Here is an 11995-nt window from a genome sequence, read left to right on the forward strand (position 1 = left end):
TTGGGGAGGGCAACAAAAAGATGAGTGGTTTATTGAAGGTTTGGTCTAGATACTTATAAAAATACAAACTTGCATGAAATTCAACCTCATGAAGAGTCCGTCTTCATAGAAGACAAGTGAGTGACCCCCTGGGGAGGGCAAGGTGCTGCCCCAGGGAAAAGGCCCACAGGGCAGATGGCAGGGCTTCTTCTTTGCCCTGGTCCAGCAATCCACCTGTCCCCAGGTCTTCAGCCTGGGCCCCCAGCTGGCTTGCAGATTTGATCATACCAAATCCCAGTCCTCCTGGGGGATGGGCTGAGACCCTCAGAGCAGCCTGCAAAGCGCCTGTGTTTGTCTTGCCTCTGCTTCAGAGTGTCCAGGGTTGTCTACTGCTCTTCTTTAGCCTGTAATGAGGGGACAGGCTCCTGCAAGAGGCACCTCAGACCCTCTGATCTCCCCCATCAATGCTGCATCTTGTCGGTCTGAATTGGTACCCCCAGTGCAGGCAGCAGGGATCCCTCCTCCTCCAGGGGATCTTGGGAGGACTCTGGCTCCTTGGGATGAGAGGGAAGGTCTGCTTGGCTCACAGAATTCGCTGAAGACGAAGAATCAGGAGCAGCAGTAATAGCAAGAGACAGAGGGGGCTGGGAGTGTCCCCCCCTCGCCACCCTGATGTACCACTCTCTCCAGGGCTCCCAACAGGATGGGCTGACTCAGACTCTGTGAGGGGGAGGGGGTAGCACTGATCAGTCCACCCACTTTACCAGCCTCCTTCCTCCCCTTCCCATTAGCAGTTCCCTCCTTTCCCATCCTCCAGGGTCTCCCAAACCAGCCACTCCCTTCCCATGATCTACGACCTCATCCTTTCTAAGCCCTAACTTCCAAGCCTCCCCAAAATTGCCAATAGAGACAACCAACTCAGCTAAGACCTTGAAGGGCCTTGCCCCTGGACACCCCATTCTCTTGGCCCAGCTTAAAAAAGTGTACAGTATGTCGGGTGTCATGGCTCACGCCTGTAATCCCAGCACTTTGGAAGGCTGAGGCGAGTGGATCACTTGAGGCCAGGAGTTTGAGACCAGCCTGGCCAACATGGTGAAACCCTGTCTCTACTAAAAAAAAAAAAAAAAAAATCAGCTGGGTGGCACATGCCTGTAGTCCTAGCTACTCGGAAGACTGAGGCAGGAGAATTGCTTGCACCCGGGAGGGTGAGGTTTAAGTAAGCTGAGATCGCACCACTGTACTCCAGCCCTGGGCGACAGAGCGAGAGCGAGACTCTGTCTCAAAAAAAAAAAAAAGTTCGCAGTGAGGCCACACAAGACATGGTGGCTCACGCCTGTAATCCCAGTGCTTTGGGAGGCAGGAGGATCTCTTGAGGTCAGGAGTTCAAGACCAGCCTGGGCAACACAGTGAGATCCCATCTCTACAAAAAATAAAAAATAATTTAGCCAGTTGTGAGTTGTGGTGGCACACGCCTGTAATCCCAGCTACTTGGGAAGCTGAGGCAGGAGAATCACTTGAACCCAGGAGTTTCAGGCTGCAGTGAGGTATGATCGTGCCACTGCATTCCAGCCTGGGCAACACAGCAAGACCCTGTCTCTTAAAAAAGAAGTGGGGGAGCCGGGGGCGGTGGCTCACGCCTGTAATCTCAGCACTTTGGGAGGCCGAGGTGAGTGGATCACGAGGTCAGGAGATTGAGACCGTCCTGGCTAACACGGTGAAACCCTGTCTCTACTAAAAACACAAAAAATTAGCCGGGCGTGGCGGCGGGTGCCTGTAGTCCCAGCTACTCGGGAGGCTGAGGCAGGAGAATGGCGTGAACCAAAGAGGCGGAGCTTGCAGTGAGCCAAGATCACACCACTGTACTCCAGCCTGGGCAACAGAGCGAGACTCCGTCTAAAAACAAAACAAAACAAAACAGAAGTGGGGAGAGGATGGTGCAGTAGAAGCTCCCTCAAGGCTAAATGGGGAGAAGAGACCACAGCTTGAAGCTTCACCAGGACCCCTGGAGTCTGATGCTCCTAGATTCTTCTCATTCCTTCCCTCCTTCCCAAGGCCCCACATTAGCCAGTAGGGTCCATGTCCCCAACCCACTTACTCCTCTCCTTGCAGCAGACAGACACCTGGAGCCTCAAGCACTGGCCAGAACTCTCTGGAGTGGGCACCGCTGGGTAGTGGGAAAGTGGGAAGAAGTTAGCACACGGAGTCACCCCTTTGTATGCCTCAGACTGTTTTAGACCCTCCCAGCTTTTCTTCTCTCCAGGTCCCTGGAAAGCATTTCCTTACTTTGGGGCCACAACCATGTATCAGGCCCCATCCAGTCCTCTCACCTCCCTGGCCCCCTTTCCTAGCTCCTCCTCCTTTCTCCTTTCTAGACATTTCCCTCCTCAGTCCTGAGTTCAGCCCATACCCCAACCCGATGTACATTAGAGACCCAGCCCCCTCTCCTCCCAGGCCTCTCCTTCCCCTTCTCTACCCTTCTGGTACACAAGAGGTGTCCAGTGTGCCCTTGGCCACTCACAGATGTAGTAGTAAGTCTCTCCAGGTAAGAACTCAAAGCCGAGGGAGAAGGGTGTGAAGCGCTGAATCTTCTCTGAGAATTGGACATGGCCAAAGGGCAGGGAGCACACCCAGCGCTTGTAGGCCCGGGGGCCCTCTGCCTGGCAGGACTCATAGCCTGGCCAGTCCACCATGTATAAAGCAAACATCTCGGGGCCCTCAGGGGGCCCTGGGCCTTCGTAGTGGGGGCAGACAATGTCTAGGTAATCGTTGAGGCCCAGCTTCACCACGGCGTCTCCTCGAAGCAACCTGCAGGCATAACGCAGGGTGGGCTGAGGAGCAGAGGGCACCACACCGTGGCCATGGAGGCCAGAGACACCCCTTCTTAGAGGCCCCTGCCAGCCTCTCCTCCACCCATGCGCGACGGAGCAGCTCAGGAAGGCCCGAGGTTCCCAGACTGACAACTCTTGAGAGACAAAGAGAGTGCAAGAAATGGATGAGATGATCGATTCACAGGTTCCGAGAGGCTAAGACCTGCAGTGCCCATAACCACACAGCTTACATGTGAGAAGGAGGGTCACCACGCCCTGTCTTACAGGCTGGAGCTGCCACACACCTCTCTAGCCCCAGTGCCCAACACTCAACATGGTACAGCACCAGGCTTGATCAATGTCAGGTGGATGGATGCTGTGAAGAAGCTGGGCAGAGAGGCAGGAGGTACAGTTGCACACAGTGCAGTTGCAGACACAGAGATGGAGACACGGGTTGGGAAAAGTCTCCTCAAACACAGATATAAAGTGAGGAACACTGTCCTTTAGACTGACTTCAACCCAAGGGTGAAAAGAATGTCATGGTAAAAAAAGAAAGGGAGGCCAGGTGTGGTGGCTCACATCTGAATCCCAGCACTTTGGGAGGCCGAGGTGGGAGGATCGCTTGAGGCCAGGAGTTCAAGACCAGCCTGGGCAACATGGTGAGACTGTCTCTACCATAAATAAATAAATAAATAAATAGGCCGGGCGCAGCGGCTCACGCTTGTAATCCCAGCACTTTGGGAGGCTGAGGTGGGCGGATCATGAGGTCAGGAGATCAAGACCACCCTGGCTAACACGGTGAAACCCTGTCTCTACTAAAAATATAAAAAGAAAATTAGCCGGGCATGGTGGCGGGCACCTGTAGTCCCAGCTACTCGGGAGGTTGAGGCAGGAGAATGGTGTGAACCCGGGAGGCGGAGCTTGCAGTGAGCCGAGATTGCGCCACTGCACTCCAGCCTGGGAGACAGAGCGACACTCCATCTCAAAAAAAAAAAAATAAAATAAATAAATAAAGGCCATGAGTGATGGTGCACTCCTGTAGTCCCAGCTACTTGAGAGGCTGAGGCGGGAGGATCCTTAGAGTCCATGAGTTCCTGTAGTGAGCTATTATGCCACCGCACTACAGCCTGGGTGACAGAGCAAGACCCTGTCTCTAAATTCTAAAAATTAAAAAAAAAAAAGAAAAAAAGAATGAGGGAGTGGGTGCTAGGTGCCTCCCTTTTTTGACCAGGAGGAGCAAGTGCCAGGCATGGGGGGAGTCCACATACTACCCAGTCTTCTCAGGACTCCCTTCCCCATCTCTTGGGAGCTGCCTGGGGAAGCCAGCACAGGTGGGAAGGGCTGGAAGGGGCTGCTCCCCACAGTACTGAATGCTGCATGAACCACCCCCCATACCACAAACACAGCCAAGTGTAACTTAGGAAAAGCCTCCAATGGGTGGTCCAAGGACCACTTGTATCAGTTCTGATTAGAAGTGAAGATTCCTGGGCTCAGCCAGCCCAGACTTACTAGAACGCAAGCTGAGCTAGGACAGGGCCTTGGTAAGATTTGTTCTACCGCATCCCCCGTGCCTGGAAAAGTGCCCAGCACAAGACAGTGTTCAATAAATATTTGTGGATTGAATGAATGAGCCAGAAACCTTAAGATTGGGGGGTGAGAAACCTGAATTTTTAACAGGTCCTCCAAGTGATTCAGAAGCTTTGGTCTGTGACAGAGATGGAGAATTCAGAGTCCAAGGACAACAAAAGCTCTTATCACTTGTTATTGGTATTGTAATGACCTGTCTTTACGCAGGCTCTCCTGCCTGCGCCTGTTCCCCAGAGAATCTGTGGAATCCCAGGGGGCAGGGTCTTGATCTTCTCATCTACATAGTTAATCCCCTGCAACCTAGCACAGGGCGGGGCACACACAGTATGTGTTTAATAAATAAATGTCAGTGAGTGAAGAAATGAATAGAGTCACAGATTGTCTCAAGTAGAAAATCAGAAAGAAAAACAGATGGGAAATAGGAGAGGCAGGAAGACTTGGGGAGGGGGATGGAAACAGTAAAATATACTGAGGTTCAAAGGCAGACAGCTCAGGAGAGAGAAAGAAATAATAGTTTATATCTGTACAGCCTGAGCCTCTTTCACATACATGACCTCACTTACTCCGCCAGACTTCCCAGGGTACTAGGTATTATTAGCCCATTATACAGGTGAGATAAATGAGGTTAGGAAGGTCACGGGACTTGCCCAGAGGTGATTCGGCTAGAAGGGCAGGGCTGACACTGGAAAGAAACAGAAGGACCAATAAAGACAGAGATGAAAGCAGAGATAGCAAATGAGATCAGGAGACAGAGTGAGAGCCAGGGGTGAGACCCAGCGGGCAGGAGAGTAACCCACGCTCTTTCACAAGAGTAAAGCCCCCTCCCTCGCTCTCAAGTTCGTCAGCCACAGCTCCAGCCTGCGGGAGGCTGGGGATCGCCAGGAGAGCAGCGAGGGGGGCGGAGCCCGGAGTGCGGGCAAAGGCCCCCCCCCAGCTCCATGCTCCAAGACCCCCTAGACAACCCTTGGGGCTGGGGTCTTCTGCCTACCCCCCAACACATGCAGGCTGTGGGGAGACCCAGGGCGCGCCTCGCCCCTCGCCCCTCCCCCCTCCCCCGCCGGCTCAAACAAAGGAGCCCCGGCGCGCGGCCAGGCTCAGGCGGCGCCGCGCAAAAAGCGGGTGGCGGGCGCGCGCAAAGCCCGGGAGCGCGCAGACTTAGCTAGGCGCTCGCCCGGTTCGGCCCGGCTACCTGGGGTTACTGGAGTTCCAGTAGACTACGTGGCGGAGGCTGGAGCCCCCGCGCAGAGGGGAGCCCAGGAACGCGGCCCAGAGGACAGTCCGCAGCAGGGGCAGCAGCCGCATCGCCCCCGAGGTCCGGTTTGGTCTGGCCTGGCAGGTCCCGGCCCGCTTCACAGTCGAGGCGAGAAAGGTACAAAGTGAAGAGGGAGGTTGCGGAAAGGGGGGTGGGGTGCGGATACTCGCTGACCCCGCCCCTGGATAACTTTCCACCAATGGGAGCGCGTCTCCTCCTCTCCACCCAGCGCCAACTCCAGTTAACCCTCTGTGCACCGCAGCGCGCGCCAGGTTCGCCAAAGCGTCCACTGAGGCCACACCGCACTGCGAGGGGGCGGCGAGGAAGGACGTATTCCAACAGCAGTATTTTTAGGGAGGTCATCCCTTTCGTGTCTGCTTTAGTGCAGGGTAGATTGCCTTATTAGAAGTTTGGAAGATTTTAAATAAGGGTACATAACCTTTGCCCAGATAGGGGAAAGTGAGGCACGGGCGAGGATGCATGAAGCCTGTCCAACCACCTTCATGCACTGCCCCGTTTTCTTTGCACATCTAGGGACAGTGCAAGCGGAAGGGACAACGCAGCTTCTGGGACCACCTTCCCTAAAGAGCCTTAGGTGGCGCGCTAGATGCTCACTTTAGGATTGGCGTCTGTCCCTTGCCGCTCCACACCTTCGTTCTGGGCTGGGGGCCCACGCGGCCCCAGTCCCTAAGACGAAGTAATGAGGTGGTTGCGGCCTGTACAAAGCACCTTTGTTCCCGATCCCTCAGGTGGCGGCGGCGCAGGGGGAGGAGGCAGGTGCGCGGCCTTGGGATCGTGGGAGCAGCCGCCGCCCCGCTCCGCCCTGGCTCCTGGACTCTGAGAACACCAGCCAGATCCACTTTTCCCAGCCAGTGGTCAGAGTGGGGGCGGCAGGTCCAACAGCTTGAAAGATTGCGCCGAAAGCCACCCCAGTCTGGGCAGAGGGAAGCCGCGAGCATCCTGGGTACACACGCCGACCCTTTCTGGTACTCCCGCCCCACAGAGCCCGCCCTCGTCTGAGGCGGCAGCGTCTCCTGGCGGCCAGACCTGGAACCGCAGCAGGAGCGACCCGGCTTCTAGAAGCAAACTCTGCGGAACGCTCCGAAGATGTCACGTTTATTGCAGCTGAGCAGAGACAGGCTGTGGCAGAGACAGGCTGTGCAGACCTTCCTCAACCCCGTCCAACCCCAGCCTCTCCCCAAGCCCCGGCTGCAACTACGCCGGCAGGTCCGCAGAGTGCTGCTTGACAGCGCGTGGCGGTGCCCGGAGCCTTAAGACACCGCGTCCAGTCTCTGGCGCCTCAGTCATGGTAGGGGACTCCAGAGGGCACACCCGCCTCTTGAAGCCCTAAGTCCGGCTTGGAGGCAGCGGAACCTCCAGAGAGGTCAGAGGTAGAGCGAGGACACTGTCGGAGGCGGTGGCGCTGGTCTGGATTGCAGGAAGCCGAGAAAAAAGGGTCAGAGGCCCCCTTCCCCCAGTTCACTCGCCCCGCCCACCCATCCCCAGGGCTCCTCCTACCTGGACGGTACCACTAGGGGTGGGATTCCAGCTCCTGGGCCGGGCAGGTCACCCGATGGGCACTGGCCCTGGGGGTCGGCAGGCAGTGGCTTCCTTGGGGGTGGGGGCTTGGCTGGCCCCTGAGACTGAGGGAGAGAAGGCAGGAGGCCGGCTTAGGTGGGGGGGTGTCATGTTGCCCACCCCCAACGCACTGGTGCTGGGGAACACCAGCTTGGGGGCAGCACCAGCGGTCACCCTTGTCTGCAAACAAACCTGTCACCATTAAAGGCACCACCGGGATATGTGCCCTCATGCACTGAGGGGGCATCTCGCCACGGCCACCACCGTCATGGCTACCAGCACCACAGCCCTAGGTGGGGGGAGAGGCCGTGCCCTTCTCTCCCCCCACCGTTACCTTCGGGCTTCTCACCACCGGGTCAGCAGGCAGAGGGCGGGTAGGGGGATTGGGTCGGTCAGCCAGCTCAGCCTGAACAGAGAGATGGGCAGTGGCTGTGAGAGCATAACCAGGGGCTGTGGACATGCATAGATTCCCCAGAGGGGTTCAAGTCAACATGCAAAGTCAGCCAGGGAGCAGGAGAGAATGAGGGCATGCGCAGAGGGCTTGGAGGCATGCCAGCTGATGTCTCAGGGGAGGAAGGTGTAGGTCAACCGCGGAGTCCCTGGCCGACTGCAGTCCCGCCACTGACCACCAGATGGTGGCAGAAACCAAGGCAGGAGGCTCACCCTTTGCTGCTTCTGGGGCTCAGAGTGTCTGAAGGCTGAGGGGCACCCCGATCACCTAATGAAGAGCACCACTGACAGGGAGCAGGGATGAGAACTGCAGTTGGGTACCAAGCCTCCCACCTGCCTTGGCTCAGGGCGGGCCCTGGCCCAGATTTACCTGGAGTCTCTTGGACACAGGGTCAGGCGGCAGCGGCCTGGAAGGGGGAGCCGGGAAGCTGAGAGCACTAGCCTGCTGAGAGGGCAGGAAGGGCAGATATGCACAGAGGGGGAAGAGGAAGCAGAGAGACAGAGTGGGCAGAGAAGGGTCAGTGCCCAGGGAGGGCCGGCAGGGGCCCAGGGCAGTGGGTGCTGTGCATGCAGTTATGCAGGTGCATGCAGGTGGGGAGTGGGGAGGAGGTGTGCACACACTCCCGTCATCCAAGCAGAGGGCTTAGGGCGGGGATGCTCACCAGCCCTTCTAACATGGTGACCTGGGCCCACGAAGGCCATTCTGAGCACCACTGCCCTTGTGCCCTCCTGGGGTCACTGCTGGGGGCACGGATAGACCCACCTCTCAAAGCCACCTCTTGGCCAGCGGACGGAGCCCAGCAGCTCCTGCTCCAGCTGGCTGCCCTCCCCACTCTTCTGGACTCAGCTTCTCTGCCTGTAGCCAGGGGAGGGGAGGGCAGGGCTGGCCCTGACTCTGACTGACTCTTGGGCAGGGCTAGCCTTTCTCTGAGTCTGGAGCCTTTAATGTGCACCCCCCAGGGCCCAAGCTGGATGCCCGGTCAAGGTGGAGTCCCCTTCCTCTGGCATCCGGGACTCACCTTAGTGCCTCGCGCCAGCAGGGCCCTCTGCGGAGGTCCTGGCCGTTCAGGGAGACCAGATTGGGCTGCCCTATGCATGAGGGAAGGCAAGAAGGGAGAGGGCCCAGTCTCAGACCCTGTTTTCTACCTTATGCCATCCTTGAGTGGGGTTAACCCTTTGCAGGCACTTATGTGTGGTTTAGGTAAAATTGTGGTAGGGTCAGGGTCGGGGGCAGTATTTATTAGCTTGAGGGAAGACCCCACTTATCCAGCACAGGGGCTCCTGGGGAGAAATGGCCCTAGCACTCCAGCCACCCCACAGGGGCACGGCTGTGAGGATTAAAAGCTGTGGGCGCATATAGGGAAGGGAGGTGTGGGGTATGGCAGTCAGCAACTTTAAGGTCCAAGGGGCCTGGGGCTCAGAACCAGGTGGCAGGGGCTGCAGAGGTGAGGCAGCCTTCAGCACTGTCCCCAGTTAAAGGAAGTGGTAGCAGGGAGGTGATGCTCATACCTGTACTGGCAGGTGGGTCCCTTGAGTTGGCAGAGTCGCTGGTGCAGGCGGGCACGGTACCAGTAACTGGCACCAAGCATCACCAGGACCAATAACACCAGGAGGCTGAGGAGCAGCCCTGTGGTCAGGGAGCTGATTGCTGTGGGTGGATGTCAGGTTTAAGGGAGGACAGGGCTAAGAACTCTAGATCCATGAAGACGCAGGGGGCAGGGAGTGAAGTCAAGTGATCAGGGAGAGTGAAAGGGTCAAGGGGCACAGACTCAGGGAACCAGCAGCAAAGGGGGGGTCAGAAAGAGAGGGCTGAGGGGGAAAGATAAAGCATGAGACGCTTTGCCCTCCCAGCTGCCCCTGTCCCCCACCCCCATGCTACCTTTGAGCTGAGTGGTGCAGTCAGGGGGTGCCCAGCCCTCCTCACAGTAGCAGTGCCTGTTGCTGTCACAGACCTAGGAGGTACAAGGTGAGCAATGAGGAGCTCTGCACTCTGGAAGTATTTCCTTGTCTCTAGCTTTTCAAGATCTCAGATTTCTACAACTGGGGGTTGTGCTGGGTATGTGTGTAGAGAGAGCCTGGAGGGAGGGTCTTTATCCATACCAGAGCAAATTAGATCAAATTAACACTTACTGAGCACCTTCTATATGCTGGGCACTGTGGTACATGCTTTCTTTCTTTGTGTTTGTTTTGTTTTGTTTTATTTTATTTTATTTTAGACAGCAAGTAAGGTGGAGTCACTCTGTGGCCCAGGCTGGCGTGCAGTGGTGCAATTATGGCTCACTGCAGCCCCGAACTCCTGGGCTCAAGCAATCCTCCTGCCTCAGCCTCCCAAGTAGCTGGGAGCATAGGTGTGCACCAGCAGGCCTGAATAATTTTTAAATTTTTCCTTGATAGAGATGGGGTCTCACTATGTTGACCAGGCTGGTTTTGAACTCCTGGCCTCAAGTGATCCTCCTGCCATGGCCTCCCAAAGTACTGTGATTTGGCTGGGTGCAGTGGTTCACCCCTATAATCCCAGCACTTTGGGAGGCCGAGGCGGGCGGATCACTTGAGGTCAGAAGTTCGAGACTAGCCTGGCCAACATGGTGAAACCCATCTCTACTGAAAATACAAAAATTAGCTGGGCGTGGTGGTGGCTGCCTGTAATCCCAGCTAGTAGGGAGGCTGAGACATGAGAAACGTTTGAGCCTGGGAGGCAGAGGTTGCAGTGAGCCAAGATCACGCCAGTACACTCCAGCCTAGGCAACAGAGCGAGACTCTGTCTCAAAACAAAACAAACAAACAAACAAAAAAACTGTGATTATAGGCATAAGCCACCGTGCCCAGCCTGTGGTAGATGCTTTCATACTCATCTCATGTACCCTGGATGGGGATATTATTATTATAGCCATTTGATAGGTGGGGAAACTGAGCTCAGCACAGTTAGTAACCTGCCCGAGGTCACACAACTAGGAGGTAGTAGAGCAAGGATTAGAACCCAGATATGTCTATTTCCAAAGCCCAGCATCCTTTTCCTCTCTAGAGGCTCTCTGCTCCCCTTCCACTTCCCCCATCCCAGCTCACCCCATGTCCATGGCATTTGCTTCGACATTCCTGTGCCCCCAGGAGATCCACACGCTGGCATCGATGGTCTATGCACACCTGACCCAGGGAGAGAAGAGCCTAGATCAGATTCCCACAAAGCTTTAATGGGACTGGGAGGCCAATAAGGTTGAGGCCACACCCTGCGTTTACAGATGGGGAAACCAAAGCATAGTGAGTTGATAGGACTTTGCTCCATCTGAAGTAAGAAACTGACTTCCCTTGGAGTCCCTGCCTTTGACATTGGTGAATGGTGAAGTCTGGGCTTTGTTCACTGTGGTCCAAATGTCCCTTCTCGCACCTGGTCTTGCCCACCCAGGCTGCTCACCAGGCCAGGGCCACAGGCTGTGCCAGGCAGAGTCAGGAGGGGCTGGGCCACATCACTGCCCAGGTCCAGGTGCACCCAGCTGCAGTTCAGCTCAGTCCCATTCACATCTATAGTCTCCCAGAGTAGATCCTGGATGGAGCCCAGCAGAGGCTGGGTCCTACCTGTCTGGCACTGGAGCTGCCCGCAAATGGCATCTCTGGGGGGAAGGGGAAGGGCACACAGAGTTAGTAGGAGCAGGGCCAAGGCTCTCAGAAACCCAAAGGAGGAGCCAGGTTTCCTCACTTACCTAGGGGTGCAGGACACATAGCTGCCACTGGGGTTGCGCCCACAGCTCCCAAAAGCATTTCCCCGAGTATTAGCTGTCTGGAGGCAAAGTGGCGCAGCGGGCTGGGCTCCAGGTCCCCAAAGCGACTGGCACTGCTGGGCATAGGAGGCACAACGCCCATGCATGCACACAGCTTGCCCGCCAGCACAGGGCTCGCCATCCCCTAGGCTGACATCAGGGGGACACTGGGAGCTGTCTCCTGGGCAGAATTCAGGCAAGTCACAATCCCCTCTGGTAGGACGACACTGCCAGCCAGACGGGCGCAGCTGTGGAGGGTGGATGAGCATCAGTGTTGGCACCGAGCAAATCCAGCCGGGGGTCAGAATGACCCTTTCCACCTTGGCTTCAGCAGGTGAGCTCTGGGTGGCCAGTCTAGTCTCTACCCACCTGGCAATTTTGACAACAGGGTCCGTCAGATGCACACTGTGCACCTGGCCTCAGCTGGCAGGTCGAGGAATCACAGCAGGGATCGACACAGTCCTGTGGGCAGGAGCACGGGGGCTGGGCATCAGAGCAGGTGGGGCCTGTGAGCCTCCCTCCAATCCCTCCTCCTCCCACAGGCCAAGACCAGAAGCTACACAGCAAGTGAGGGCTATAGCCCAACAACC

General features: G+C 56.6%; 2 protein-coding genes and 1 long non-coding RNA gene across 21 annotated transcripts in view; 1 reads left to right on the forward strand and 2 right to left on the reverse strand.

Moving 5' to 3' along the window:
* Positions 1-6132, reverse strand: EFNA4 (ephrin A4). Of its 4 annotated transcripts, XM_030824367.1 has the most exons (5): positions 5563-6132; positions 2498-2784; positions 2075-2143; positions 658-699; positions 1-533 (listed from the first exon to the last, which is right to left on the reverse strand). In XM_030824367.1, exons 1-5 carry the CDS (start codon positions 5673-5675, stop codon positions 379-381), a joined length of 666 nt encoding a protein of 221 aa, XP_030680227.1. In that variant the 5' UTR covers positions 5676-6132; the 3' UTR covers positions 1-378. The 4 variants fall into 4 exon arrangements, with proteins under 4 accessions (XP_030680227.1, XP_003259425.1, XP_003259424.1 ...); XM_003259377.2 differs by lacking the exon at positions 658-699; XM_003259376.2 differs by having other exon boundaries at positions 1-699.
* The window catches only part of LOC115837622, an 18801-nt gene continuing 12313 nt past the window's right edge, over positions 5508-11995 (forward strand). The window contains exon 1 of the long non-coding RNA XR_004032650.1: positions 5508-5742. This is a non-coding gene — a long non-coding RNA (uncharacterized LOC115837622). The remainder of the gene's footprint in view (positions 5743-11995) is intronic.
* The window catches only part of ADAM15 (ADAM metallopeptidase domain 15), an 11503-nt gene continuing 6227 nt past the window's right edge, over positions 6720-11995 (reverse strand). For 2 of the 16 annotated variants that reach the window (XM_030824348.1, XM_030824352.1), the window contains exons 13-23: positions 11775-11867; positions 11349-11653; positions 11063-11258; positions 10717-10794; positions 9533-9605; positions 9163-9301; positions 8673-8742; positions 8024-8098; positions 7538-7609; positions 7144-7268; positions 6721-7053 (exon numbers count right to left, since the gene is read on the reverse strand). In XM_030824348.1, coding sequence (XP_030680208.1) covers positions 7011-7053; positions 7144-7268; positions 7538-7609; positions 8024-8098; positions 8673-8742; positions 9163-9301; positions 9533-9605; positions 10717-10794; positions 11063-11258; positions 11349-11653; positions 11775-11867 — 1269 coding nt within the window. In that variant the 3' untranslated portion in view covers positions 6721-7010. Of the gene's footprint in view, positions 7054-7143; positions 8099-8672; positions 8743-9162; positions 9302-9532; positions 9606-10716; positions 10795-11062; positions 11259-11348; positions 11654-11774; positions 11868-11995 lie in introns of those variants that run through there. The other 14 variants (XR_004032648.1, XR_004032647.1, XM_030824349.1 and 11 more) reach the window with 14 other exon arrangements.

Source organism: Nomascus leucogenys, chromosome 12 (genome assembly GCF_006542625.1).
Source record: "Nomascus leucogenys isolate Asia chromosome 12, Asia_NLE_v1, whole genome shotgun sequence".
NCBI classification, from domain to species: domain Eukaryota; kingdom Metazoa; phylum Chordata; class Mammalia; order Primates; family Hylobatidae; genus Nomascus; species Nomascus leucogenys.